Below are 27,286 nucleotides of genomic sequence, written 5' to 3' on the forward strand. Positions count from 1 at the left end.
GGTGCCCTATTTTTCCCGTTTTTTTCATGGTACATCTAATATCTTGGAAATTATTTGTACCCCCCGTCCTAAATTATTTTAGGTTACATTGATTACAGGTGTATGTTATTTAAATGGTAACTGGCGCACTTATATAGCACTTTTATCCAAAGCACTTTACACTGTGTCTCATTCACCCATTCACACACACACACACACACACACACACACACACACACACACACTCACACACACTCACACCAATGGTAGCAGAGCTGCCATGCAAGGCGCTAACTTGCCATCAGGAGCAACTTGGGGTTCAGTGTCTTGCCCAAGGATACTTCGGCATGTGGAGTCAGGTCGGTCGGGAATCGAACCGCCAACCCTACAATTAGTGGACAACCCACTCTACCACCTGAGCCGCAGCCGCCCACTTTTTAGTGAATGAGCATTATTTTGAGCATAGTCACATGATCTATTGTAAAAGCGTGTGCACACCAGGTCAGTTATGCTGATCATTACACAAATATGGACAGTTGAAAATGTATAAACACTCAGCCCTCGGCTTTTTATATGCCTTGAATGCATCTTCATGGATCACCCGTTATCAGATTTCATGAATAGGCCTAATAATGTATCTGTGAGCAAAGACGATTAGAAAATCATATGAACTTGCTTTACATCATATTTACATTTACTCACTGAGAGGACAAACACTTTTCTGTTTGCCACTTGGGAGCCCTACATTTCCTTTTCATGTAACTCTTTTGAAATGAAATGTACTTGTGGAATAATTTTAATACAGATACTTTATACTTGAGAAGACTTTGTAGTAATAATAATTTGTAATGGCATGATTTTGTATTATTTTCTATTGATGAATCCCAAAAGACATTTTACATTGTTTATAGTGTGCTGTTCAGGTCCTAGAACATTTATAATGTTATGGTATATGACAGGAAATTCTTTTATATCATGTACTCTCTTATATTATGAACTGCTATCAAATACCTATGATGAATGTATTCATTTATTACCTTGTATTCATTTAATTACCTCTTTAAATAAGCTGATCAACTGCCATCCTTTCTTATAGCTGGCACATGTATTTTGTTTGTCCTCTCTGCCACAGTTTTAGGCCCTGTTTACACTTGTGCATTTTTGTTTTGAAATGGCTCATTAAAATGAAAACGATCCTCGTCCACACTGGCATTTCCGCTGTGTTTCAGAAACGTTCTCTGTTCACACTACACGACCAAATACGCATGTCACATGACCATTCATGCACACTGGGCGTGCGCATACAAGTGTAAACAGGAAGTTGCTTGATAGTCACCGTCAGGCGCAACAAACCGGCATTCCATGTATCCATGGCGTTCCAGTTTATGCCACTTGAAAGGAGGTTTGTTGCCGATTGCTCTACTCGTAGCTCGCCTCTTGTGCATGTAGCAGCTGCAGTATGATAAAATACAGAATTTAACTGCACAATGGCTGCTAAGAATGACAACAAAGCCAGCAAATCTTGTGGTTCAGTCTACGTGTTGTTCTGTATACGATCAAGGTAGCGTAATGGTCATGTGGTAGGGGCTTGACGAATCAGGGAAGGATACAGAAAGATCCAGAAGACCCAATCAGGGGGCGAATGTAGGCGGAGCCTTCGTTTTCAAAAGTCTTCATTTTGGTCTGTTTACACTGAAACGTGGGCCCATAGTTTTCAAACTAAACCGGGGTCTTCAGCGTTTCCAAAAGGCTCCGGAGTAGTATACGGTCGAAAACGCCAGAGTAGTGGAGACAACATGCCTAACCATAGCAACAATTATGCATTTTAAAACAAAAACTCACTAGTGTAAACAAGGCCTTAGAACTGTTCTTGGCTTTTGCTCAAAGGCATATGCTTCCATGTTTATCCTTGTAATTGTTTGGGTTTTTAGATAGTTTATACTGACATGCATTTTCCTCCCTTTTATACTGACTATGTTTAGTGTCAGTATTTTATTGTTTTCAGTTTACCATGTAAAACCTTGTAATATTGTAGTAATGTTGCACTGTCTATCTTAAATTTCAGCAAATAGAATCTCTCTCCCACTCTTTCTCTGTCTCTCTCCCTCTCTTTCTCTCTCCCTCTCCCCCCTCTCTTTCTCTCTCCCTCTCCCCCCTCTCTTTCTCTCTCCCTCTCTCTCCCCCTCCCTTTCTCTCTCCCTCTCTCTCCCTCTCCCCCCTCTCTTTCTCTCTCTCTCTCTCTCTCTCTCTCTCTCTCTCTCTCTGTCTCCCTCTCCCCCCTCTCTTTCTCTCTCCCTCTCCCCCTCTCTTTCTCTCTCTCTCCCCCTCCCTTTCTCTCTCCCTCTCCCCCGCTCCCCCCTCCCTCCCTCTCTCTCTCTCTCTCTCTCTCTCTCTCTCTCGCTCTCTCTCTCTGTCTCCCTCTCCCCCCTCTCTCTCCCTCTCCCCCCTCTCTCTCTCGCTCTCTCTCTGTCTCCCTCTCTCCCCCCTCTCTCTCTCTCCCTCTCCCTCTCTCTCTCCCCCTGTCCCCCCCTCTTTCTCTCTCTCTCTCTGCTCTCTCTCTCTCTAAGAGGGAGACAGTAAAGACACAGTAAAATGTAGCATTTTTGGACACAACAATCTCCAAGAAAACTCAGCGAAATCCTGTACGGACTGACTATACAATTCAAATAAAACATTACATTTCAAACATAGTAATACGCTTGTGCGGTATGCCGACTTGTGCTGTGGTACTTGAGACCGGTCTTGGTCTTGAGACCACCAATCAGTGGTCTTGGTCTTGCCATACAGCTCTTGGCCTACAAAAACTCAAAATATAGTGATGATAATTAGAAAGTGATCAAATATGCATTTTTTTTCTCTCCTTTGTTCTCCAGCTCCACACTGAGCAGCATCAACAGTGAAAATGTCAGCGATGAGATTAGACAATTGCTTTCTAAAAGGATTATGTTGAAATATGATTTTTAAAAAAATAAATGTTTTTGTTTAACTGATTACTGCGTATTACTGCAGAATCATATAGAAAAATCCACTATCCAGCTGAGTTGTTTCTCCTGACTGCACAATTGATAATATTACGTTTCCTCGACTCTCCTTAAAACTGAAATGGCGATTTAAAACATCTGGGGGAAAATCAATACTGCACAAGCCTACATATTAATATTTCTGTACTGCTCAATGTTATCTGCACATAGAGATATTGCTTGTATACATTGTATTCGGCATTTAAAGATTCTGTTTTTACTGCGGAGGTCTGTATATTATTCTGATTGTGTTAACAGCCAGCCTGTCCAAGTCTGTGACCATGGAGGAGCTGATGGAGACAGCTAAAGGCATGACTAACATGGTGTTGGCTTATGAGATCACAATGAACAGTGACTTCCAAATCAAACCCACTGAGCCTGCTGAGTGAAGGTAAAGTCCTTCAAAAACCCAATCATTTACTAAATTACTGAATCACAAAACTAGAATAGAAAATATCTTTTTTTTGTGTGTATCTTAAAAAAACATTTTTACCTGCAGTTTACAGAAAAATGTTAAGGAAATTCTGCACAAAGCATTCTGCGATGGCCTTAAAGACCAGCTGAACATGCCATCAAACTGGTCGGGGAAATTAAAGAGGTAAGACCATCAAAACTATCGAGGCAGCTTGATCGGTGTCAGTAAGCTTCACTGTCTATTAAAGAACCAGATGTCGGATACTTTAATGTTGTGGAACATCCATGAAATGAACACGTTCCTCTTATCACTTACGTTATAGCAGATATAAACAGAAATTCCCTAACCAGCCCTGTATTATTTTTTTTCCAGAGTTCATAAAACAAAAAATGCAGTTTGCCATGTTAATGGAAAAAAAAAAACAGAAAGCACAATCTCCTCCGTCCTAAAGACTTTCTCATGTCATGTACCACTGACTGTTATAAAGCTCTGACATTGGTGACTCCTTCTGTAAATGTTAAAAAAACAACATATCTTTACAGCAAACTGTATCAGCAATTACACATGCTTTTAATCTGCTTATTATTTGCCTTAGATTATGTAGAGCACCTGTACAAGCCCCTGTGAATGAGCAGTTATAGAAATGATAACGTATTAAAACGAGTGCATTTAAATATAGAATTAATTAAATGGAAAATGATTCCATACCTCCTGACTGGTCAGAATTTATTATAACGTTAGCTGACATTAACGTTGCTGTTGTCTGATGACCCCCCCCCCGAATGGCACATGTCTCTGCTAATTGTTTATTCTGACAAACTACTTTCTATCTTGATATTATTATCTTTAAATAAATAGCTTATGCAGACAATATGGCAGATAAATCGACCAATCTATATGTTGGCCAGGTCATAATGCACAATTCATAAGCATCGAAAGTAATAAATTCAGCTTCACTCAAGTGAAGAATTGTTACTCACTGTGTAACGTTGTCTCAGGTTTGACATTTATGGCAATTAATCAGCTTAACTCTTCATCTCAATGTTTAACTTGGCCTAAGTGTATGAAGGTTGGATAATGTAAACAAGACCTCATTAGGTCTCATTGTCTGTATTTTTTTTTTTTTTTCTTGCCATTACAATTCAATTCTAATCATCCTTTTTAGACGCTGGTGTACTTCCTGATGCCATATCAGACACCTGTTGTTTTTTGTATACATGAGGGTTAAGCGGTGACGGTTAAGTTTATTTAAAAATGAAATGTACCAAATGTGACACTTATGAACAGATTGTTTGGTGTCCTGATGTTTGCTTCTCTAGTTTTGCTCTGGACATCACAGTCACCTGACTTGTACCCCATAGAAAATCTCTGGTGGGATTTGAAGAAGGCAGTTGCAGCACAGAAACCCAAGATTATTACTGAACTGGAGGCCATTGCTCATGAGGAATAGGCTAAGATTCCTCAGGAGTGCTACCAGAAGCTATGCATCTCGTTTGCTGCAGGTCATAACAGCAAAAGGGTTCTCTACTAAGTACAAAAGATGCTTGCCATGAAGGGATTTGAATAATTTTGATTGTAACTGTAAGTGGCTTAAGATAATAAAGAGCAGCTACAATAATAGTGGCTTATTAGATAATAACAAATGACACTGAAGTATGCAGTAGTACAACAATGTACAATGTACAAGTATACAGTAGTACAACAATGATAATAACACTGAAGTATGCAGTAGTACAACAATGTAGTTCCTTCTGTTTCTGTTAATCTTAACATGTGACACCGTAACATAATGTGCTCAGTTCCTAGGTTTTACTCTAATGACATGAAGATTACTACTGTACTTGTCTACTCCAGATACAGTACTGTGCAAAAGTCTTAGGCACCCTATTCATTTTTTTAGTACAAACTTTGTTACAGATTTTTGTTATGACTTCTACATCATCAAGGCAGTACAATTTTTTTTTTTAGATTTCAAAACATTAGTTTTCCAGCACAAAATGAAATGTTACAGATAAATGTTTGTATGTCAGTTAAGAAAGCAACATATTATGTAAGAAACCACTTTTCAGACAAAAAATTACTGTTACTGTTGTTATTAATATTTACTGCTTTTTATGGTATTTTTATTAATGTAGAAACATTTCATTTCAATATTTTTGAAGGCATCTGTGCTCTACAGCATTTCTTTGCATGTGCCTAAGATTTTTGCACAGTACTGTATATAGTTGCTCTGTTGTGCAGGCGTTCTTTTACTGACAGTAATGCAGGATTGTTTTTTATCCTTTTATGTCTAGGCACGATGGAACAGACTCACCTGCAGATGCTGGAGATGTTATAGTGATGCTCAACAGCTTTCACAGCAAGATCATCAAAGTCCGAGTGAGTGTTCATGCATGGTGTGACATACTGATTTATGCAGCATTTACACTAGAATCTTATGTGAATTAGACTACTGACATATTGCATCATTGCTCCTTTAGTGGAGGGATTTTCCCCTCAAAGTTTCCTGCATGTTAATAATCAGGAAATTAACAGTACACTGACATTTATGTATTTAAAGTCTACATACACATAAACATTTCATACTGTTCATAAATTGTCTGTCTATAGCATGCAGATTCAGAAAAAGCCAGAGAAACTCGATGAAGATCTTCTGAGTGAATCGACAGAAAGCGAAGGCCTGTGGGACTCGATCACAAGGTATGTCAAGCATATATCGAGTTTGCATGTGTATGGTCAAGATGAGTTTGTGTATTTGGCAGTTTCACTCAGTGGAGTGAAGGGTGCATTTGACTTGATATAGTTTTATAGACCGTCTAGACTAGAGACATGAATGAGAGAAAGCTTTTTAACCTGTTTGTTTTTCTGTTCACTGATGGTGGGTTTTTGAGAGGTTTATTTATTTATTTATTTATGTATTTATTTATTTATTTATTTATTTATTATTTCTGCCGAAGTGAGGAAATTACAGAACTGACAGAATAAATGAAGGTTGCAATTTTACTTAGGTGTCTTCAGATGACAGGAAGCAGGATCTCCAGCACCAGCCGTTTGCTGATGGGTTGCATTCATTTTAATATTAGTCTTAACAGGCATTAATAATTGCTTATTCAAGTAGTTTATATGCTCATAGTAATTCTGCTGAATGTATAGTTTTTTGTAGTTTGCTAGTTTTCCTCCCATCTTCCACTTGTTCAGAACTTGTTCAGAATGAACAAGAACAAGACCATTTTAAATGCTGCTCTAATTCATCCACCATTCGACTTTTTTCAACAAGCAGTCACTTTTCTGGTGAAGGGCTAGAAATATTTCGGTGGCGTAGGGTTTAATTAAGTCTGTGATGTTTCGTGTGTCCAGTCCTATGTTCGCACACATGCAGGTTTTAAAATTTTTTAAAATAGATATTTAATATGTCCCTATAAATAATCATCTGCTGTATGTAACTATCATTTTAAACAAGTTTACCGAGTTGGTCATTTACAGAAAACCTATGGTTTGAACTCACAAAGTGAATTTGAAGGGCGAAGTGCTGTCTTTGATTTAAGCCACGAATGACTACTGTGCACAGGCACAAATTAAGAAAAAAATTGTCTGGTAAAAATTATTTGATTTGCCTAAAAGATAAATTTTTATAGTACTATTGAGACACATTTACATTTACGGCATTTTGGCAGACACCCTTATACAGAGCAACTTACATCTCTTTCATTTATACAACTGAGCAATTGAGGGTTAAGGGCGTTGCCCAAGGGCCCAACAGTGGTAGTGTCAGTGCTGGGGCATGAACTCCTGACCTTCTGATCAATAACCCAGAGCCTTTAACCACTGAGCCCCCATTGCATGGAGTCTATGAGACACATACTAAACAGATAAACTAGGGATGCACCGAAATGAAAATTTTTGGCCGAAACCGAATATAATGAAAAGCTTGGCCAAAGGCCGAAACCAAACACACTTTTTTTTTTTTTTTGCGTTTTTTCCATTTATTATGCCATTTTTTTTCACCATTGCATAAATTAAATGGCTTTAAATAAATAAACTTTAAATAAATAAATGAGTAAAATAAAAATATTTTGATGTGGTCATCTTTGAGCCCCCCTTGATTAGCCTATGTTAGGCCTATAACTGACTGCTGAAAGAATGGAATGCTCTGTAGCCAAAAAGTGCATTAAAAACTGCATTGACAAGAGTGCAGAAAATGGTTCTATTCGGCTATATACGGCTGATTATATAGGGGATATATACCGCTCGTGTCCCTGTACACCTCGCAGAGTATTATAGTAGATATAGTATAGTTAGATACGTTGTTAATGTTATGTTCCTTTAAATAAATACGTCTTTACCTGCTTCCATACTCTACTCCCTTACGTCTCGCGATGTGACAGAATACTCCGGAACAGAAACAAAACAAATGCGCACGTGTCCACAGTAAACAATGTCACGGTTGTCAACATCTGTAGAGCATGCGCTCGTGCACGTAGAACGTGCATGCCCGCGCCCGCTCATCGCTCCAAGCACGCTGCCGGAAGTGGAGGTCGTGAAATTTGCGCGTCTCACTCTGGTTGCTAGGCTATTTGGTGCGTCGTCAAACGCGTCATTGTTCGGTCAAATTTATTCGGCCGAACACCTAAAGTGCTTTTTTTGTGTTGCTATTTTTGGACGAATAATTTCGGTTGCCGAACATTCGGCGCATCCCTAAGATAAACAGATAAAGCATTTTGAATATTGTTCATTCAGAATACAGTCTATTGTTTCTCAATGATGTCTGGGAAATACCTGGTATAATCCAAAATCTCACCATAAAATGTGCCTGTAGCCAAAAAGTCTGTTGTTGAAAGGACTTGGATGTGCACAGATATCCCATTGTGCGCACAATGTGTGACATCCTCCAACAAAGTGAGGAACTACAACTTGTTTCTATTTAACAGATTTATTTTTCCGCAAAAATGCACTAATAGCTTTTTCATGATTAATCAAGCAGGCATGACTGAATAAAAGCTGTCCTTTGTGAATGCGTTCCTCGGCTGCCCTGAGCCAATGCATTATTTCTACCATCTAGAATTATTAGGCTAGATGGTTTATTACGTTAGATGAATTCCATGCAAGGTTAGTTTTGATAAATCCCACACTTTGCATTAAAAGATTTGTGCATTTGCATCATTGATAAATGAGCCCCCACATTTTATAATAATTATATATTTAATAATAATAATAATAATAATAATAATAATAAATAAGTAGTAGTAGTAGTAGTAGTAAGAACTACTACAACACAACAACACATACATGCGTTGCTTACTTTTTCAAAAGGATTTTTCTTGTACTATAATTTTTTGCTGTAACACCCAGCTCAATATAATTTCCTGTCACAAATGCATCACTCAATGCTCTAAGGGAAAACTGCCATGCAAAAATCACTTTTTTCATATCTAACTTTTGAAATGATTAAAAATGTATCCATTATTTGTGTTTAGAGGGTTTAAGTGCAAGAGACTTATGATGACGTAATACTGTGATGTGTTACAACTCAATATCTTGGGAACTCTCTGTGGCCTTCATTCTGCTCAGATTAGTCATGGTATTTCTTGCAGAATTGAATTCAGTAACTTTAATTTCGTATTATGGCTGCAGAGGAGGGAGAGAGCATGTCCAGGACCTCCCTGAGAAACATTGAGTGTTCATGTCGCAGTGACCGGAACACAGTTTTTTGGGTTGTTTCTTTGTATTTTAATGAATGTTACTCAGTACATTTTTATTAAGCCCTCAGTAGTATTTGAACGTACACAGTTGTAATGATGATTCAGTGTGTTTCCAGTGCTCACTTGTCCATAATGCAGCATGTTCTCATGGCTTGAACTAGTGTAGTGCTACTCTCAGCCACCCAAAGGCTTTCTTTTCAATTTCTTCATTACGGTGGACCGAATGCTCTTGAGCAGATCTTTGGTGTCCGGGCCAAGTCAGATAACGGTTTAATATCTGCTGTGGAAAATTACAGAGCATATAAAAAGAAGGCTTCTTGTACACAAGTGCACAACTATTGTTTTCTAGACATGCATTTGTGCATGCTTTTTTGTTTGTTTGTTTGTTTGTTTGTTTTATTGCCTCAGCTCTCCTAGCCAACGTCAGTGCTAAACTCTATTCCGACGCTCAAGGTTAAGTGTGTCTGCCTGGTGAATCAATAAAGCACCTGCAGAACACCTAAACATCATTCAACACTCACAGGGCTCATCGATTCTTATGAATTCTGTGATCGTATGCCAGTTACATGACACTTCCATTGTGTGTATGTGTGTGTTTTGCAGTTTAACAGGTGGTTCCAGTGTAGAGGAAGGGGATACAAAGAAGGAGGATGTGCTCAACATCTTTTCAGTGGCATCTGGACATCTGTATGAGTGCTTCTTGAGGTACACAAACACACACACACACACGTGCATACCACTGATTGACTTTTATCTATCACCTTCCTTCATCCTGTACTTTTGTGTTTTTCAGAATAATGATGCTGTCTGTCCTCCAACACACTAAAACCCCTGTCAAGTTTTGGTTCCTGAAAAACTACCTCTCTCCATCTTTTAAGGTGAAAATCTCTGTGTGCGCATTAAACTTGCATATGTCCAAATATGCGTCATTGCTAAATTCTGATTTGTTGATTGCTCAGATATGATGTGATTTATAACTTTTAAATAACACACATCCACAATTTTTTGGGATTTTTTTGTGGAACCAGATATGGTCTTCTGCTGTTGTTGCTCATCCACGTCAAGCTTCGATGTTTTGTGCATTCTGAGATGCTTTTCTGCTCACCACAGTCGTAAAGAGTGATTATATGAGTTACTATACCTTTCCTGGCAGCACACACCAATTTGTCCATTTTCCTCTGACCTCTCGCAACAACAAGGCGTTTCCACCCACAGAACTGTCATTCAGTTCAATTCAATTTTATTTGTATAGCACTTTTTACAATAGACATTGTCTCAAAGCAGCTTTACAGAAATATCAACATGGTATACAGATATTAAAGGTGTGAATTTATCCCAACTGAGCAAGCCACTGAGTGGTGACAGTGGCAAGGAAAAACTCCCTAAGATGTTTTAAGAGGAAGAAACCTTGAGAGGAACCCGACTCAGAAGGGAACACATCCTCATCTGGGTAACAACAGATAGTGTGAAAAAGTTCATTATGGATTTATATGGAGTCTGTAAGGCCTTAGGAGCAGCCGTAGTCCCAGCAGTCTGGAATTAGAGAAGATTTGAGCTACATCCAGAGGCAGAAAGTATCTGGATCCCTAGTATCTCCATAAATTCGTGTGGGGCTCAGCAAAAGGAGAGAGGGAGAAATAAGATTATTATGACTGCGAAGTAGTAAAATAGGATCTAGTCAGGATAGGCTTGAGTAAACAAATACGTTTTAAGCCTAGACTTAAACACTGAGACTGTGTCTGAGTCCCGAACACTAATAGGAAGACTGTTCCATAACTGTGGGGCTCTATAAGCGAAGGCTCTTCCCCCTGCTGTAGCCTTCACTATTCGAGGTACCGTCAAATAGCCTGCATCTTTTGATCTAAGTAGGCATGGCGGATCATATAAAACCAAAATGTCGCTTAGATATTGTGGCGCGAGACCGTTTAGTGCTTTATAGGTTAATAAAAGTATTTTATAATTAATGCGAGATTTTACTGGGAGCCAGTGCAGTATTGAAAATATCGGTGTGATATGGTCGTATCTTCTAGTTCTAGTTAGGACTCTAGCAGCTGCATTCTGGACTAACTGGAGCTTATTTATATTCCTACTGGAACATCCAGACAGTGATCTAAGACTAGATCACTCAGACTAATCTAGAACACTCAGACTAATCTAGAGGTGACGAATGCATGAACTAGTATTTCCGCATCATGTAGTGACAATATGTTTCTTATCTTAGAAATATTTCTGAGATGAAAGAAAGCTATCCTAGTAATATTATCTACATGAGCATCAAATGATAGGCTGGAGTCAATAATCACTCCAAGGTCTTTAACTGCTGTACATGATGAAACAGAAACACCATCCAGAGTAACCATGTGATCAGAAAGATTATCTCTAGCTACACGTGGGCCTAATAAAAGTATTTCTGTTTTATCAGAATTAAGTAAAAGGAAGTTAGTTAACATCCAACCTCTAATGTCCTTTACACAATCCTCAACTTTACTAAGCTTCTGTCTGTCCTCTGGCTTCGCTGAAACATACAACTGTGTATCATCAGCATAACAGTGGAAGCTAATTCCATGTTTACGAATAATTTGTCCAAGGGGTAGCATATATAAAGTAAAGAGCAGTGGGCCTAAAACAGAACCCTGTGGAACTTCAAAAGTAACCTCAGTATGCATGGAGAAATCACCATTTACATCTATGAACTGATAACGATCGGTCAGATAAGACCTGAGCCAGGAGAGGACTGTTCCCTTAATGCCATCAACATTTGCCATCAAGTGTCATTTCTTTAGTGTTGTCACATGAAAAGATATAATCAAATATTTACAAAAATGTGAGGGGTGTACTCACTTTTGTGAGATACTGTATATATTCAGGGATTACAATTATGCTGTATGTATAAAATAGATTCTTGTCTTTGTTTTAATAATGTATATAAAATGGGAATTCGATGGAGTAGGACGCGAAGTTGGAGGCTCCTGCTGATTTCGATTAAAATTGTAATTAATTTGTGCTTTTCGGTCATATAATATATTTTGCCTTATACTACTCTGTTTCCTTGTTTGTAATTTTAACTTTGTGGTACGTTAAAATGTCTGGAAAGAACACGAAAACCCGTGGTAGCATTCAGACACGACTGAGGCCAAGTGTGCGCGTCGCGAGCGAGTCCCCTTCTTCCCCTGAATCCGCGTCGCCAAGCGGTGACCCTGACTTCGCTGCACTCAGGCTTGAGCTGCTGGCTTTACTGAGGAAGGACATCGTCGATATTTTTAAAAAGGAGCTCCAGAAGACTCTTGGGGAAGCGCTGTCTGCTATCCAGCTTGACCTGCAGGCCGTGAAAACACAGCAGGCTAGTGATAAAGTTGCTACCGGGGCTACCATATCAACACTGAAAGGTACTGTTGGGGAAATGGAGCACACTCTCTCTGGTTGCAACGATGACATAGTTCATATGAAGACTACTATCGAGTTTCTCACTGCGACTGTGACTCAATTAAAGAATAAATGTGAGGATTTGGAATCAGGGTCACGGCGCAATAGCAATAACGTTAGGACAGTGGGAGTTACAGAGGGCACTGACACATGTACAACTGCTGCTGTAGCGGCCTTGTTAAAAGAGGCGTTTGATCTGGAGAAGGAGCCGGTTTTGGACTTCAGCCGAAGCCCAAGCCTGGTGAATGACCACGAGCTATTGTGTGCAGATTCCACTACCACAGTGACTGTGTTGACATTTTAGGCCGTGCGAGAGAGATCCAGTGGATTAAAGTGAGGGATTTTACCATCTCCGTTTTCCCTGACTACAAAGCCAAGACAGCCCGGGCCCGGGCCGCGTTTAACGAGGTTTGGCATCAACTTCGTGGTATTGAGGGCGCTCGCTATGGAATACTTTACCCAGCTTGGCTTCACATTACATATAACGGTGTTCAGAAAGACTTTATTTCAGCGGAGGAAGCAGGAGACTATTTTAAACTCTTGATATCGTGGTGAACTGCATCACCTACACAGCGGAGTCTTTTTCGCTCTTCTTTTATTTTTATTTTTTGCACTCGGCCTTCGAGCTCTACAGAATTCGGATTTTTTATTGAAGATATCGTCGCTGCGTTACTCCACCTAGATTTTGTGGACTTACTCCTTTTAAAATTTACTTCTGTATTAATGTGCTTCTCTGTTTTGATGCTCTGACCGGGTTAGAGTTTCTGTTTATTTAATTTTATTAGTGTTATCTCCTCGGCTTTACGTGCTACACTGTTATATTATTTGTTACAAGTCTTTAAAAGGTAAGGACATTATATTTGTTTTGTTGGTTAGTTCAGCTTACTCTCAGAGTTGTTTTCACATTGTGGACAATGTTCGGTTTTTGTAGGATACACTGTTGTCTCATTTGTTTATGGAGACTTTGGGTGTGGGTGTTTGGAGGATTGTGAGAGTAAGCAGAACATGCCAATGCTTTGAAGGATGTAATGTTATTTAATTGCGAATCTGTTTTTAAAAGATTTTAAACCTAACATGGTGAACAAATAATAATATAGACTTCAGGTAATTTTACTGGGGATATCTCATACACTGTAGAAAGTAATAATCTGGAAAGACCTTTGTAATATCACAGTCTAAAACTGGATTTAAAGAGAAGCAAATTAGTATATGAATCACTTGAATATGAATCACTTGAATATGAATCACTTGAATATGAATCATTCGTAAATGAATCATTCGTAAATGAATCACATGAAAATGAATAAATAAAGGCACAAAAAAAGTATATAAAATAAAACACTTGCTTAATGTTTTTAAATGCCCAAGAAATCATTAAAATAGCCTAAAATGTCTACATTTACATCCCATAAGGTTCAAATCAATATAGAAAATATGACCTCATTCTATCCCAAAAAGCTGTTGGTAATCTTATGTTCCAGTTAACGTAGTGTGATTTCAGACGATTTTTCTATTCTTTTCTTAACATATCTCAACTTTTTATGAAACCGGGGTTGTGATTATTGTTTGTAATAAAAAAAAATAAAATAAAATAAAAAAATAACAGTACAAAAAACCTATCAAAATATACTGTACACTAACAATCATGATTTTATTCATGACTAACATTAGCTGTCTAGCTTAGATTGCATGTTCAGAGTTTCCATTTACCACGTCACCCTGAAATAACTTGTGTATTGGACATAATTGTTTCGAATCTGCTTAACCCATTTTATATCACAAACTGGGTTATATTTACAAGTATTCTCTGCTTTAAATGGAAAATGTGGGTTTAGCACTGTGTTATCATTTAAACATGAATTTATATAAAAAGTAAGCCATTCAAAGGGCTATAATCATTTTAAAAATCAGCTTTTTTGAGTTTGAGTTAAATATATAATGTTTCTAAACTGGGTTATAGATCTGATAACTGACTGTAGCCTAAGCCGTAACATCTTGGTTTATGTCTTACATTTTGTTGCTTGCTTACCTCTTTTCAAGGTTAAAGAGGCGTTTCTGGCCACAGGTCCCCAACCCGTCTCACAGCACTATTGCTAACTGGTCACCTGACTGCCCCAACAAGGTTCGTGAACTATAATCTCTAAATCAGGGGTCGGGAACCTATGGCTCGCGAGCCAGATGTGGCTCTTTTAATGGCTGCATCTGGCTCGCAGACAAATCTTTAATAAAAATAATAATAACGTTAAAAATATAAAACATTCTCATGTATTTCAATCCATTCATTTCCTACCACTCATGTTCATGGTTGCGGGTGGCCGGAGCCAATCACAGCTGTCCTCCGGGCCAACACCAAATTTTTATTGGATAATGCGTAACGTACACGGGTCGTTGTGAGGTCAGGAAGTAAACTTCCCTCCTTTTAATCAAGTAGTCAGCTAGCTAATTGCAGAAACCCTTTTATCGAAGAAGATGGCTAAAAAAAAAAAAGATGAGGAGTATCGTACTTTTCAGCAGGAATGGACAGAGGAATTCGCCTTTGTGGAGAGAGCAGGTTCTGCAGTGTGTCTAATATGCAATGATAAAATTGCATCAATGAAACGGTCAAATATAAAGCGGCACTTCGACACACGCCATACTACATAGCGGCTTCACATCTAATCTCCTGCAGTCATTCAAAGCGCGCTTTGGAGAATTTCGTGAGCGCACTCGTCTTTTTAAGTTCATCACCCATCCACACGAGTGTGCAATGGACAGCGCCGACCTGAGTTACCTCCCCGGTGTCTCCGTCAGAGATTTTGAGCTACAAGTTGCTGACCTGAAGGCCTCAGACATGTGGGTGAATAAGTTCAAGTCACTGAATGAAGATTTGGATAGACTTGCACGACAGCAAGCAGAGTTGGCGAGCAAACACAAGTGGGGAGAAATGAAAAAAACTTCAACCCGCGGACCAGCTGATTGTCAAAACTTGGAACGTGCTTCCCGTCACATACCATACACTGCAGCGTGTGGGTATTGCTCTACTGACAATGTTTGGCTCTACGTATGCATGTGAGAAGTCTTTCTCACATCTAAAGAACATTAAGACCAACCTACGATCACGTTTAACGGATGGAAGTCTCAACGCCTGCATGAAGCTTAACCTCACCACGTATCAACCAGACTACAAAGCCATCAGCAAAACCATGCAGCACCAGAAGTCGCATTAATGGTAAGAAGTACTTTATTCATCATTGGTTAGCAACAGCATAACAATGTTATTAAAAAGAATTCAGAGACTTATTGTACTTTAAAAGTGTTGGTCTTACATAAAATGCACACATTTACTTGTATTTAGTTTTAAACATATTGTATAGCTCTCATGGAATTACATTTTAAATATGTGGCGTTCCTGGCTCTCTCATCCAAAAAGGTTCCCGACCCCTGCTCTAAATGATACATTCTCCAGGTTGTAGTAGTAGGTCAATCTGACTGAACTTCTTGAAGAATTTGCCATCAGAGGGTTCTGTGTACACAACTCGTAGGCAATAAAGTGATTCCAATTCATGAGGAGGCTATAATGTGAATCAAACTCATATTTGTGTGTACAAAGCTAACTAGCTCTTTGATCTCCCTCAGCTGGACACTCTGAAAGAAAGGATCCTGGCGGAGGTGAGCGTGGTGGAGGTGGACATGGATGACGGAAAGTCCCTGTGCGATGAGGATAAAGCAGTGATGCCGCTCAAGAAGTACTTTTCGGAGGAGCGCAGCGGCATCGGTGGATCGTCCGGCATGTCCACTCTGCGCCAGAGTGTGTCCTGCAATGATGAGGCTGACTCGGGCCAAACCACGGCCAGCACTGTGCAGTACTCTGCCGCAGTGAGCAGCGGGTATAAAGGCCAGACTCCCGGCACTCAAGCGTCGGTGCTCTCTCGTTCCGAATTGACCCAGCCACTACTGGAATGTGAGGAAAACCCAGAGCACCTGTCCGAGGCCAGTGGCCACCAAACGAACTCCTACTTCAAATGACATAGAGGCAACGAGCAGCTGCACATTGATGAAGGAGAGGAGCCTAGCTTTGGCTCTCTGAGCTTTAGTCCAATAGAGGAGGAGAACTCGCCCACTCTGACCGAGGATCCTCGAAGTCCTGCCTCCAGTTACATGCCGTAACAGAGTGGATACTGGTCGCAGCGAGAGGACAAAAACACTATCAGTTTTCGTGCAATCCTGTGCCTTCTTCTGGTGAATTTTTTAATAATTTTTTTATTTGCCATGTTTAAAAATCCATATAAGTTTCACACTTACTGCTGCTAAATTTAAGAAGCTGGTTGTCTCATGGCTGTGATTCAGTTTTCAGATAAAATTATATTGGTGCCATGTTAAACATCCGCATATCTACTGGCAATGACGGTTTCATTTTGTATATTGACACTTTTTTGTAATTTGGAATTTGAAAACTTGCACGTTGCTTTTGTAATGTTACACATGCTATGGGGTTAAAGCATATACAGTACCCTCCAGAATTATTGGCTTGCATGAAAATGAGCAAAATATCTATAACATTCAATAAGTGTTTTTTTTAAACTAAGACATGCAAGGACATTGTATTATTTTATAGTTTATAACTTTTTACCCCCCAAAGAAAAGTCTGTTCCTGTAGTATCTAGACCTGTAGAGGACCTTGGATTTTGTTTCTTTTATCATATGTGCTTATTTAGAAGTCTGTTTGGCTCATCATCTTGCTGAAAGATCAGTCAGCGGCCATGTCTTAACCTCCCGGCAGAGGCAACCATGTTTTGGCCTGAAATGTTCTGATACTTTATAATGCCACCAATCTTCCCAGCAGTCTCTTAACCACCAGCCACAAAACAGCATCAAAGCTTCAGTGATACACCTCCATATATCCCAGCAGATATCGGGTGCTTTTCCCTTCTATGCAATATCCTTCTTTCACCAGACATGCTGATCATGCGCATGAGCAAACCCGTTTGATCTCCTCTGATTACAAAACACGATGCCAGTTGTGGTTTAACGATGCTTGGTGAAGTTGAGCAGCTGCATTATGTCAGATGCTCTCAGGAGGGGTTTCTTTCTTGCAAAGCTTCCAAACAGGTTTCTCGTATTTTACAAGAATCAGCACAACTGTTCAGTTCTCAAACTGAGATATTTTAGGATCTTTTCCTCCATCTAATTTTACAGGAGAACAGTGTGTTTATTGGTCCAGTTCCTGTCACATTTCATACCATTTCAGACATTATGGCCATAACTACCTATGTACTTTTTCTTTATGTAGCAACCATCTGTCTTTTTATTATTTTTTTCATAGTAGTTTCAAGTATATTTGATGTGTACAAAATGTCAGTGACAATTATACGTTGAAATAGGCTCAGGTACTCTACAGCTGTGCAATATGGGAAAGAAATATACATCAGCAGGTAAAGGTTGGAGGAACGAGGAAGTGGGGGGGATTATTTACAAATACAAAATAATTGCAAACTATGCAGAATATTTTATGATGTATGGTATGTATGCCTAGTAAAGTAAATGTAAGTAAAGTGCAGATCCTGTAACTGTAAACACTGGAATATCTGCAGTCAGAGTGCAAGAGGTAGGAAAATAAATAGCAGCTGTATGCAGTTGTAGGGTCTGAGCAGTCCTCTATAGCTTTCGGAGAGCATAAAAAACAGATGAAGCAGCAGTACAAAGTAGCATTTAAAAATGTACAATTAAATTAGATGTAGTAGTGTGTAATAAATATGATCAATATACCAATATACTTTATTCAGAATTCTGATGGCCTGAAGGTAGGAACTGTTCTTCAGCCTGCTGGTTCTGGATTGGTAATGGAGGATGAAGGGATTTTACAATCCTATAAAATATACCACCCAGAGAAACAGGGTCATGGTTAAAGTTTCTCAAGAATGACAGTTTCTTTGCATTTATTTGAAATATTCTTTCAGGATGTCAATAATATTGGCAAATATTTTTGAGAGAAAAAATATATTATTTTAAAAATGCCGTAATGACTTTTATTATTTGTTTGTAGAACAAAATAGTTCCTCTTATTGTCTTAAGTTTTGAATTGTATGTAATATTTCTTTTCTATTATAAGTCCTGCTTTTTTTTAATGAAGGGTGCCAATATTTCTGGAGGGCACTGTATAAGAACAGGGCTGACCATTCAATTGTTAATACCCATGCAAATATTTACTCTAAAAGAGTAAGATGATGAAATTTATTTTGAGAAGGCTTTGTGTTCACACAGTTACTGATTTACCTTTATTTGGATTAAAGGATTTGGAATTTATTTTTGGAGTATAGTAAAGCTTTTTATTATTTTTGAAGTTTCTTCATGTTCTTCCTGCAGCTTAGGTTGATTTAATCATGGTCAGTATATGGCTGCGACCCTTAGTTGGTTGTTTTGGAACATTTCACATACATTTGTTGGACAACCGTCAGTACTGACTCCCAGAGATTTCAGAAGTACTGGCACCCAGTGTGCGTTTCAAGGACAAGTGAAAACTCTGAAGGATCTAGGACTTTTGCGTGTATTTCTCAAGTATTATTGCACTTGATATGAAGCTTCAGCCAGAATTTTTAGGGTGTCCATATTCCACATGGATAAACATTGTGTATCTGAGTACATAAAAAAACACCACCACCACTACATTAAGTTTGAAGTTAGAGAGCAAGAGACCTGTTTAATGCATGCTTTTTCTATTTGCAGTATCTTGTGAGAAGTCATCACTGACATTACACTTTGTAGTAACCGTATGAGGAAAAAAAGGCTCATTTATCAAACTCAATCTTCCTGCTTTTTGAGTCCATAAGGGGTTCAGAGAGGATTACAGAAACACAGCCAGAGGTAACAAGTGTAATAGAGGCCATTTGCAACAAAATACATGTGGCTAGTACTAATGAAGATACAGACAAGGCCTTTTTATGTAGTACACTGTTAATATTTGGGAACATTGAGGATATATTAGCTATATGGTTGGAGTAGTATATCACATCCTGGTTTTGACAAGTTACCACTGTCCTTTGGGTAAAAAAAAAAAAAATCAAACTGGACATCTAAACCTCCTAGCTGTACATTATTCATGCCTGAAGATGCAGGTTTATTATTTTTATTATGATGAAACACATGAAGAAAGTTGTAAACTTGCTCTGTGATATTAATAAAGTTGGCATGATACTGATAGAGATATTTAAGCATCAGCTCCTATTGATACCCATCTGATATTTTCGTCTTCAAGAAAATACTCTTTTTTTTTTATGGATTTTTTAAACTGAAAAACAAAGCAAAAAATTAACAGGACTTAATCAGGATTTATTAGTACAAAAACAAAATTACAGTACAAAATACACAGCTGAAAATATAACTTGAACAAAACCACAGCTTTCACACAAAAAAATCAGGTTGCAATTCTAATAAAGTATAATATATAACTATAATAAAAATCAATCTTAACAAAAAAATATACATATATACATGACTTTGTATATGTAAACATTTACAGTTCCAAAAATATTCTTTCCAAACCCAATTCTGGATCGAATCACATTTTTTTTCCTCTGACATCCGATGCAACGTTTTTTGCTGGTATTGCCCCAACATCGCTCCTGGGTATCAGGTCAGTGCCATCTCTAGTAGTAACCTTTTTTTGGCTGTATGTAATAAAATCACTGCATAATTAAATCAAGTACTGCTTTTAAATTACACAGTTAAGCAGTGCACTTTGTAACAATACTATTAAGTTATGATAGCTATCATTCACTGTGCAGATAGCTAGCAGATAATTGGATCTTTTAGTATGGAACTTCACTGGCCATGGAGTATAATGTAACATATTAACCTAGCTAGTTAAGTAACTAAACAATTTAAGAAATATCTAATATCTGGAAACATTTTTTTAGGATATGTTATGGAAATAGTGCCAGGCTATAAACTATACCTCACTGTTAATTGCTTTATGATATTAACAGTGAGGCATTCGGGATGCTGGACAGCTACTTTAATGTAGCATGACATTACCAAGATAATTACCTAGTTAACTTGGGCAACACTTCAGTCACTGTATGATGCTATATGAATGTCAGATGACTTCTTTGCCAAAAACACCCTCTACTTGGCAAATAACTCGTGTGTGAAAATAATATAATTCTGGTTATTACTGGCTACTGGATGTTCTGAATACTCTAAATATACACATCACATTTGTAGTAATGACACAGTAATAGAGTTACTGAAAATATTATTATTATTATTATTATTATTATTAGCACAAGACATGAAGAACTTGACCATTGTGTCAAAGTCACTTGGTTGTGTGTTTGCCAGTTTCAAACATGTCTAAGGTTACATAACTAGTAAAGTAAGATGTATTTTTGAGCTTTGGTGTCAGCAGTGCATCTGTCTCATCTGACCATAGTGGTTTAGAAGGTGACTCCACAGGGCTGCATAGTGGTGTTTGCTTCCTGTACAGTGATTGAATAGGAGGGAGGGGGTTCCTGAGGTCTGTAGATCCAGTGATGGTACAGGAGGGACTCATTGCTCTTTCCCACCAAATACCAGCTGTCCTTTCTTAGAAACACTTGCAGCCAGTGGAGTATTTTCTGTCTGGGATGTCATATCATGTGTTGCAATGTACTGGATATCTGTCAAAGATTTCACTGTAGCTATGTCTTTTTTGCTTGTTGGGAAAACACTGACGGCCTCACTGTCTACATGACATGGCAGAATTTTCTCTGTGTCCCTGCCCCAGGCACCGGAAATAGTCTCCATGCCTGAAAAAAAAAAAAAACAAACCAGCATGTATTTTATGTATCTGCACTTAATTTTTCAGCACCTACATAGAGACGACAAATAAGATGTACCTTTCTGCAATTGTCTGATGGCCATATGGACAAAGAACTGAATCGTGGGTCTGGACTCTTTTTACTCAAGAATTTCCTTTGTCTGTAGGGGCAAGAAATAATTATATCAACACAATATATTGTTTAACCTGTGGGAAGAAATATTAAGCTATTAGAGAAGCATAAGGTAGACACTCACATCATTACAGCAAGTGTGGGCAGCAGGATCAGGCCAACACATAGCAGATAATCAGAATAAGGTAAACTTTAACTGAAATAGGGAAGTAGAAAAAAAGTCAGTGCTTGAACCTTTGGACATGAAACAAACTTGTCAAAGTTTTACAGGCACACATACCTTGTATTCACACTCAGACATTTAACTACTGATTGTAGACCAGCTATGACTATGCACATTTTGTTATCTCACCCTCAACCATGAGGGATCATTTTCGGTAAACCAGCAACACTGACATGGTAGTGCCAACTTAGTGGTCAGTCCAGCAACCAAAAATATACAGCCAACAAGAAAATCTTGATCCTGATGATGCCACAGCCCTCCATGGCCAGGAGTCTAAGAAAGCAAAACTGGCCATGCTCTCTGGAAGGGAGGGAAGGCATTATTCTCTGACCTGTCAATCAGTGTGAAGCTATCCGATCATGGGCATCAGTGAGGTCATGTATTCACAAGTTAGCATTTTCCTCTGAGTGTATTCAGCTGTCATGTGATGAACAGCAGAATGAACAGCAGTTTGTAAAGATGCAGTTTCTTCAAGGAAGCACATGCTGGTCTTCCCCATCCCTGGCTGGTAGTTGCTGTGTAATAGGCGAGAGCTAGCTAGTGCATGGGAACTGGCAAATGACCAAAAAAAAGAAGTGCTAGAGAAGGATTAGCACACATTAGTCTCTCTAACTAACACATCATTATCCCAAATTTATCCTTGTGATCCATCTACTTTATCTACTGGTACTACTTATCACTCTGTCTATAACTGCACACATACAAGGTTGAAACACAAAGTATACAGGGCCTAAACACTCGTACCAGTACAATACAATGTGCCGTGACTATCGTGTCAGTATCACTACTATACAGGGAATGGACCACCGCCCAAATATCTGACCAGCATATCAGGGAAACAACAAAGTACAATTACAGTGAGGGAAAAAAGTATTTGATCCCCTGCTGATTTTGTACGTTTGCCCACTGACAAAGAAATGATCATTCTCTAATTTTAATGGTAGATTTATTTGAACAGAGACAGAATAACAACAAGAAAATCCAGAAAAACGCATGTCAAAAATGTTATAAATTGATTTGCATTTTAATGAGGGAAATAAGTATTTGACACCCTCTCAATCAGAAAGATTTTTGGCTCCCAGGTGTCTTTTATACAAGTAACGAGCTGAGATTAGGAGCACACTCTTAAAAGGAGTGCTCCTAATCTCAGTTTGTTACCTGTATAAAAGACACCTGTCCACAGAAGCAATCAATCAATCAGATTCCAAACTCTCCACCATGGCCAAGACCAAAGAGCTCTCAAAGGATGTCAGGGACAAGACTGTAGACCTACACAAGTCTGGAATGGGCTACAAGACCATTGCCAAGCAGCTTGGTGAGAAGGTGACAACAGTTGGTGTGATTATTCGCAAATGGAAGAAACACAAAAGAACTGTCAATCTCCCTCGGCCTGGGGCTCCATGCAAGATCTCACCTCGTGGAGTTGCAATGATCATGAGAACAGTGAGGAATCAGCCCAGAACTACACGGGAGGATCTTGTCAATGATCTCAAGACAGCTGGGACCATAGTCACCAAGAAAACAATTGGTAACACACTACGCCGTGAAGGACTGAAATCCTGCAGCACCCGCAAGGTCCCCCTGCTCAAGAAAGCACATATACATGCCCGTCTGAAGTTTGCCAATGAACATCTGAATGATTCAGAGGACAACTGGGTGAAAGTGTTGTGGTCAGATGAGACCAAAATGGAGCTCTTTGGCATCAACTCAACTTGCCGTGTTTGGAGGAGGAGGAATGCTGCCTATGACCCCAAGAACACCATCCCCACCGTCAAACATGGAGGCGGAAACATTATGCTTTGGGGGTGTTTTTCTGCTAAGGGGGCAAGACAACTTTACTGCATCAAAGGGACGATGGACAGGGCCATGTACCGTCAAATCTTGGGTGAGAACCTCCTTCCCTCAGCCAGGGCACTGAAAATGGGTCGTTAATCCCATAGAAATCCCATAGACCTTAATCCCATAGAAAATCTGTGGAGGGAGCTGAAGGTTCGAGTTGCCTAACGTCAGCCTCGAAACCTTAATGACTTGGAGAAGATCTGCAAAGAGGAGTGGGACAAAATTCCTCCTGAGATGTGTGCGAACCTGGTGGCCAACTACAAGAAACGTCTGACCTCTGTGATTGCCAACAAGGGTTTTGCCACCAAGTACTAAGTCATGTTTTGCAGAGGGGTCAAATACTTATTTCCCTCATTAAAATGCAAATCAATTTATAACATTTTTGACATGCGTTTTTCTGGATTTTCTTGTTGTTATTCTGTCTCTCACTGTTCAAATAAATCTACCATTAAAATTATAGACTGATCATTTCTTTGTCAGTGGGCAAATGTCCAAAATCAGCAGGGGATCAAATACTTTTTTCCCTCACTGTACATTGCTACAGTACTTAAGTCTTATCATTAATTATCTATACTTGGGTTTTTTCCACTTAATACTTTTTTTCTTAATGCAGTTCTTTCACTTAATACTTTTGAATTTTGCTTACTACATTTGAAAAAAAAAAAAAAAAACTCTACTTTGTACTCACTACATTTTCAAACATCACTACATTTCTCTATACTCATACACCGATCAGCCAATAACCACCTGCTTAATATTGCGTCGGTCCCCCTTGTGCCAAAAAAAACACCTCTGTCGAGGCATAGACTCCACTAGACCTCTGAAGATGTGCTGTGGTATCGGGCACTAAGACATTAGCAGCAAGTCCTGTATCTTGCAAGGTAGGGCCTCCATGGATCAGACTTGTTTGTCCAGCCCACAGATGCTCAATCAGATTGAGATCTGGGGAATTTGGAGGCCAAGTCTACACATCGAATTCTTTGTCATGTTGCTCAAACTATTCCTGAAATTGTGGCAGGGCGTGTTATCCTGCTGAAAGAGGCCACTGACATTAGAATATCCTGTTGCTGTTAAGGCCATTAAGGTTTACTTGGTCTGCAACAATGTTTAAGTAGGTGGTATGTGTCAAAGTAACATCCATATGAATGCCAGGAACCAAGGTTTCCCAAAGAACATTGCCCAGACTATCACATTGCTTGCACACTCCGGCTCGATTTCTTCCCATAGTGGATCCATGGTGTGTTTTACATCCACATGATGTAAAAGAAAATGTGATTCATCAGACCAGGGTTAGGGTTAGGGTTAATTTTTCCATTGCTCCATGGTCCAGTTCTGATGCTCACATGCCCATTGTAGGCACTTTTGGTGACAGGGGTCAGCATGGGCACTCTGACTGCTCTGCAGCTATGCAGCCCCATAAGCAGCAAGCTGAGATGCACTGAATGTTCTGACACCGTTCTATCATAGCCAGCATTAATTTTTTCAGCACTTTGTGCTTAGCTCTTCTGTGAGAGTGGATCAGATGGGTTAGCCTTTTCTCCCCACGCGCATCAATGAGACTTGGGCGTCCATGAACCCGTCTCTGGTTCACCGGTTGTCCTTCCTTGGACTACTATTGGTAGGTACTGACCACTGCATACCCGGAACTCCCCAGAAGACCTGCTGTTTTGGAGATGCTCTGACCCAGTTGTCTAGCATTCATAATTTGGCCCTTGTCAAAGTTGTTCAGATCCATATGCTTGCCTATTTTTCCTGCTTCCAATACATCAACTTTGAGAACTGACTGTTCACTTGCTGCCTAACATATCAAACATAACAAATGAATTGGGAGGAAATTTATCATGCAGCAAGACAGTGATCCAAAACAACCTGCCAACTCAACAAAAGATTTTATCAGGCTTCTCCCCTGTGTGAATGCGCTCGTGTCGTTGGAGATGACTCTGACGGGTAAAACTCTTTTTACACTGTCCACAGTGATACGGCTTCTCTCCTGTGTGAATGCGCTCGTGTCGTTGGAGATGACTACGACGGGTAAAACTCCTCCCACACTGTCCACAGTGATACGGCTTCTCTCCTGTGTGAATGCGCTCGTGTTGTTGGAGATTACTCTGACAAGTAAAACTCTTCTCACACTGTCCACAGTGATACAGCTTCTCTCCTGTGTGAATGCGCTCGTGTATTTGGAGACTACTCTCTTGAATAAAACTCTTCTCACACTGTCCACAGTGATACGGCTTCGCTCCTGTGTGAATGTGCTTGTGTATTTGGAGATTACTCTGACAAGTAAAACTCTTCCCACACTGTCCACAGTGATACGGCTTCTCTCCTGTGTGAATGCGCTCGTGTCGTTGGAGATTACTCTGACAAGTAAAACTCTTCTCACACTGTCCACAGTGATACGGCTTCTCTCCTGTGTGAATGCGCTCGTGTTGTTGGAGAGTACTCTGACAAGTAAAACTCTTCCCACACTGTCCACAGTAATACGGCTTCTCTCCTGTGTGAATGCGCTCGTGTATTTGGAGAGTGCTCTGACAAGTAAAACTCTTCCCACACTGTCCACAGTAATATGGTTTCTCTCCTGTGTGAATGCGCTCGTGTCGTAGGAGGTTACGCTGACAAGTAAAACTCTTCTCACACTGTCCACAGTGATACAGCTTCTCTCCTGTGTGAATGCGCTCGTGTTGTTGGAGATAACGCTGACAAGTAAAACTCTTCTCACACTGTCCACAGTGATATGGCTTCTCTCCTGTGTGAATGCGCTCGTGTATTTGGAGAGTACTGTGACAAGTAAAACTCTTCTCACACTGTCCACAGTGATACGGCTTTTCTCCTGTGTGAATGCGCTTGTGTCGCTGGAGATTACTCTGACGGGTAAAACTCTTCCCACAGTCCGAGCAGTGATACATCTGAAAAACAATAAAATTATTGAAGATGCTTAAATAATAGTATATTTTGTATCCATGTGTTAAAAGAATTATTTGCTGTAATATGGCTTAACCACCAAATTACCCACCTTTATTAAGTGTAACATCTTTGTAATTTTAGATTTGTAACGTAATTCCATCGACTGCAGCCCAATTTTACTAATGCCAAAACTACTGTTACTGATAATTTTTTAGATGAACAAGACAGTTGACCTAACTTACACATGATTTCTCATCACTAATAACAGAGAAATACTTAATGTAGATCTTTATATTAGAGCTGCAACCACTAATCGATAATAATCGATGATGAAAATCGTTGTAATGAATCTCATTATGGATTAGTCGGTCTGCGCGTCACGAGGTGCATTTACTCACAACGTTACTTCTGTTTCGAAAACACGCTTCGGAGAGTAAAAACTAAAGTTGTGTCCCAAATGATGTACTATACAATTACAATATGTACCGTGTACTCTACCGTCTAGCGTGGATTTTAGAAAGGTAATATCATCTGAAATGGAACACTAGCGGTTTTTACTAACCGGAAGTATAAGCCGCTTCCTAGTCGACGACGCATGACGTCATATGTAATGCGCCGCCGCTAGCTTTAGCCTAATACCCAGAGTCACCGACACTGATTTTCTTCAGCTTACTGTTTATCAACGTTACCTTTTATTCCCAACATGACCTCAATCTCCATCAGATAGAGCCGTAATCGTCACGATGCATTTCATATTAAACACCGCGGAGATCAAACAAAGCTGCACGAGTACAAACCTATGTTTATATCCAAAATGCTCCACTGTGTGTAAGGGGCAGGGGAAACTGGTGCAAGGTTCTTAAAAGGTTTAGTTTAAT

The 27,286-nt window shown here is 39.3% G+C and overlaps 2 protein-coding genes across 3 annotated transcripts; one reads left to right on the plus strand and one right to left on the minus strand.

The window, feature by feature from the left end:
* The first annotated feature begins 1,236 nt into the window (after positions 1-1,236).
* LOC108271706 (interleukin-6 receptor subunit beta) lies at positions 1,237-19,542 on the plus strand. Of its 2 annotated transcripts, XR_008397197.1 has the most exons (10): positions 1,237-1,381; positions 3,258-3,390; positions 3,499-3,597; positions 4,734-4,995; positions 5,709-5,793; positions 6,025-6,114; positions 9,717-9,818; positions 9,907-9,991; positions 14,577-14,658; positions 16,152-19,542. XR_008397197.1 is itself a non-coding variant. In XM_017479429.3 (2 exons), exons 1-2 carry the CDS (start codon positions 15,742-15,744, stop codon positions 16,539-16,541), a joined length of 393 nt encoding a protein of 130 aa, XP_017334918.1. In that variant the 5' UTR covers positions 14,676-15,741; the 3' UTR covers positions 16,542-19,542. The 2 variants fall into 2 exon arrangements, 1 of the variants encoding a protein (XP_017334918.1); XM_017479429.3 differs by lacking the exons at positions 1,237-1,381; positions 3,258-3,390; positions 3,499-3,597; ... (4 more) ...; positions 9,907-9,991; positions 14,577-14,658 and adding an exon at positions 14,676-15,744.
* A 278-nt stretch (positions 19,543-19,820) lies between these two features.
* Positions 19,821-27,003, minus strand: LOC108271710 (zinc finger protein 709). Its single transcript, XM_053683571.1, has 4 exons — positions 26,971-27,003; positions 21,567-26,410; positions 21,389-21,470; positions 19,821-21,298 (listed from the first exon to the last, which is right to left on the minus strand). The coding sequence occupies exon 2, from the start codon at positions 26,408-26,410 to the stop codon at positions 25,382-25,384; it is 1,029 nt and encodes a 342-aa protein (XP_053539546.1). The 5' UTR covers positions 26,971-27,003; the 3' UTR covers positions 19,821-21,298; positions 21,389-21,470; positions 21,567-25,381.
* Between the last annotated feature and the right edge of the window lie 283 nt (positions 27,004-27,286).

The sequence above is a fragment of the Ictalurus punctatus genome, chromosome 11 (assembly GCF_001660625.3).
Source record: "Ictalurus punctatus breed USDA103 chromosome 11, Coco_2.0, whole genome shotgun sequence".
Classification (NCBI taxonomy): Eukaryota; Metazoa; Chordata; class Actinopteri; order Siluriformes; family Ictaluridae; genus Ictalurus; species Ictalurus punctatus.

Coding starts and splice junctions, on each gene's coding strand:
- LOC108271710 (XM_053683571.1), bottom strand. CDS start 26,410: ATGTATCACTGCTCGGACTGTGGGAAGAGTTTTACCCGTCAGAGTAAT.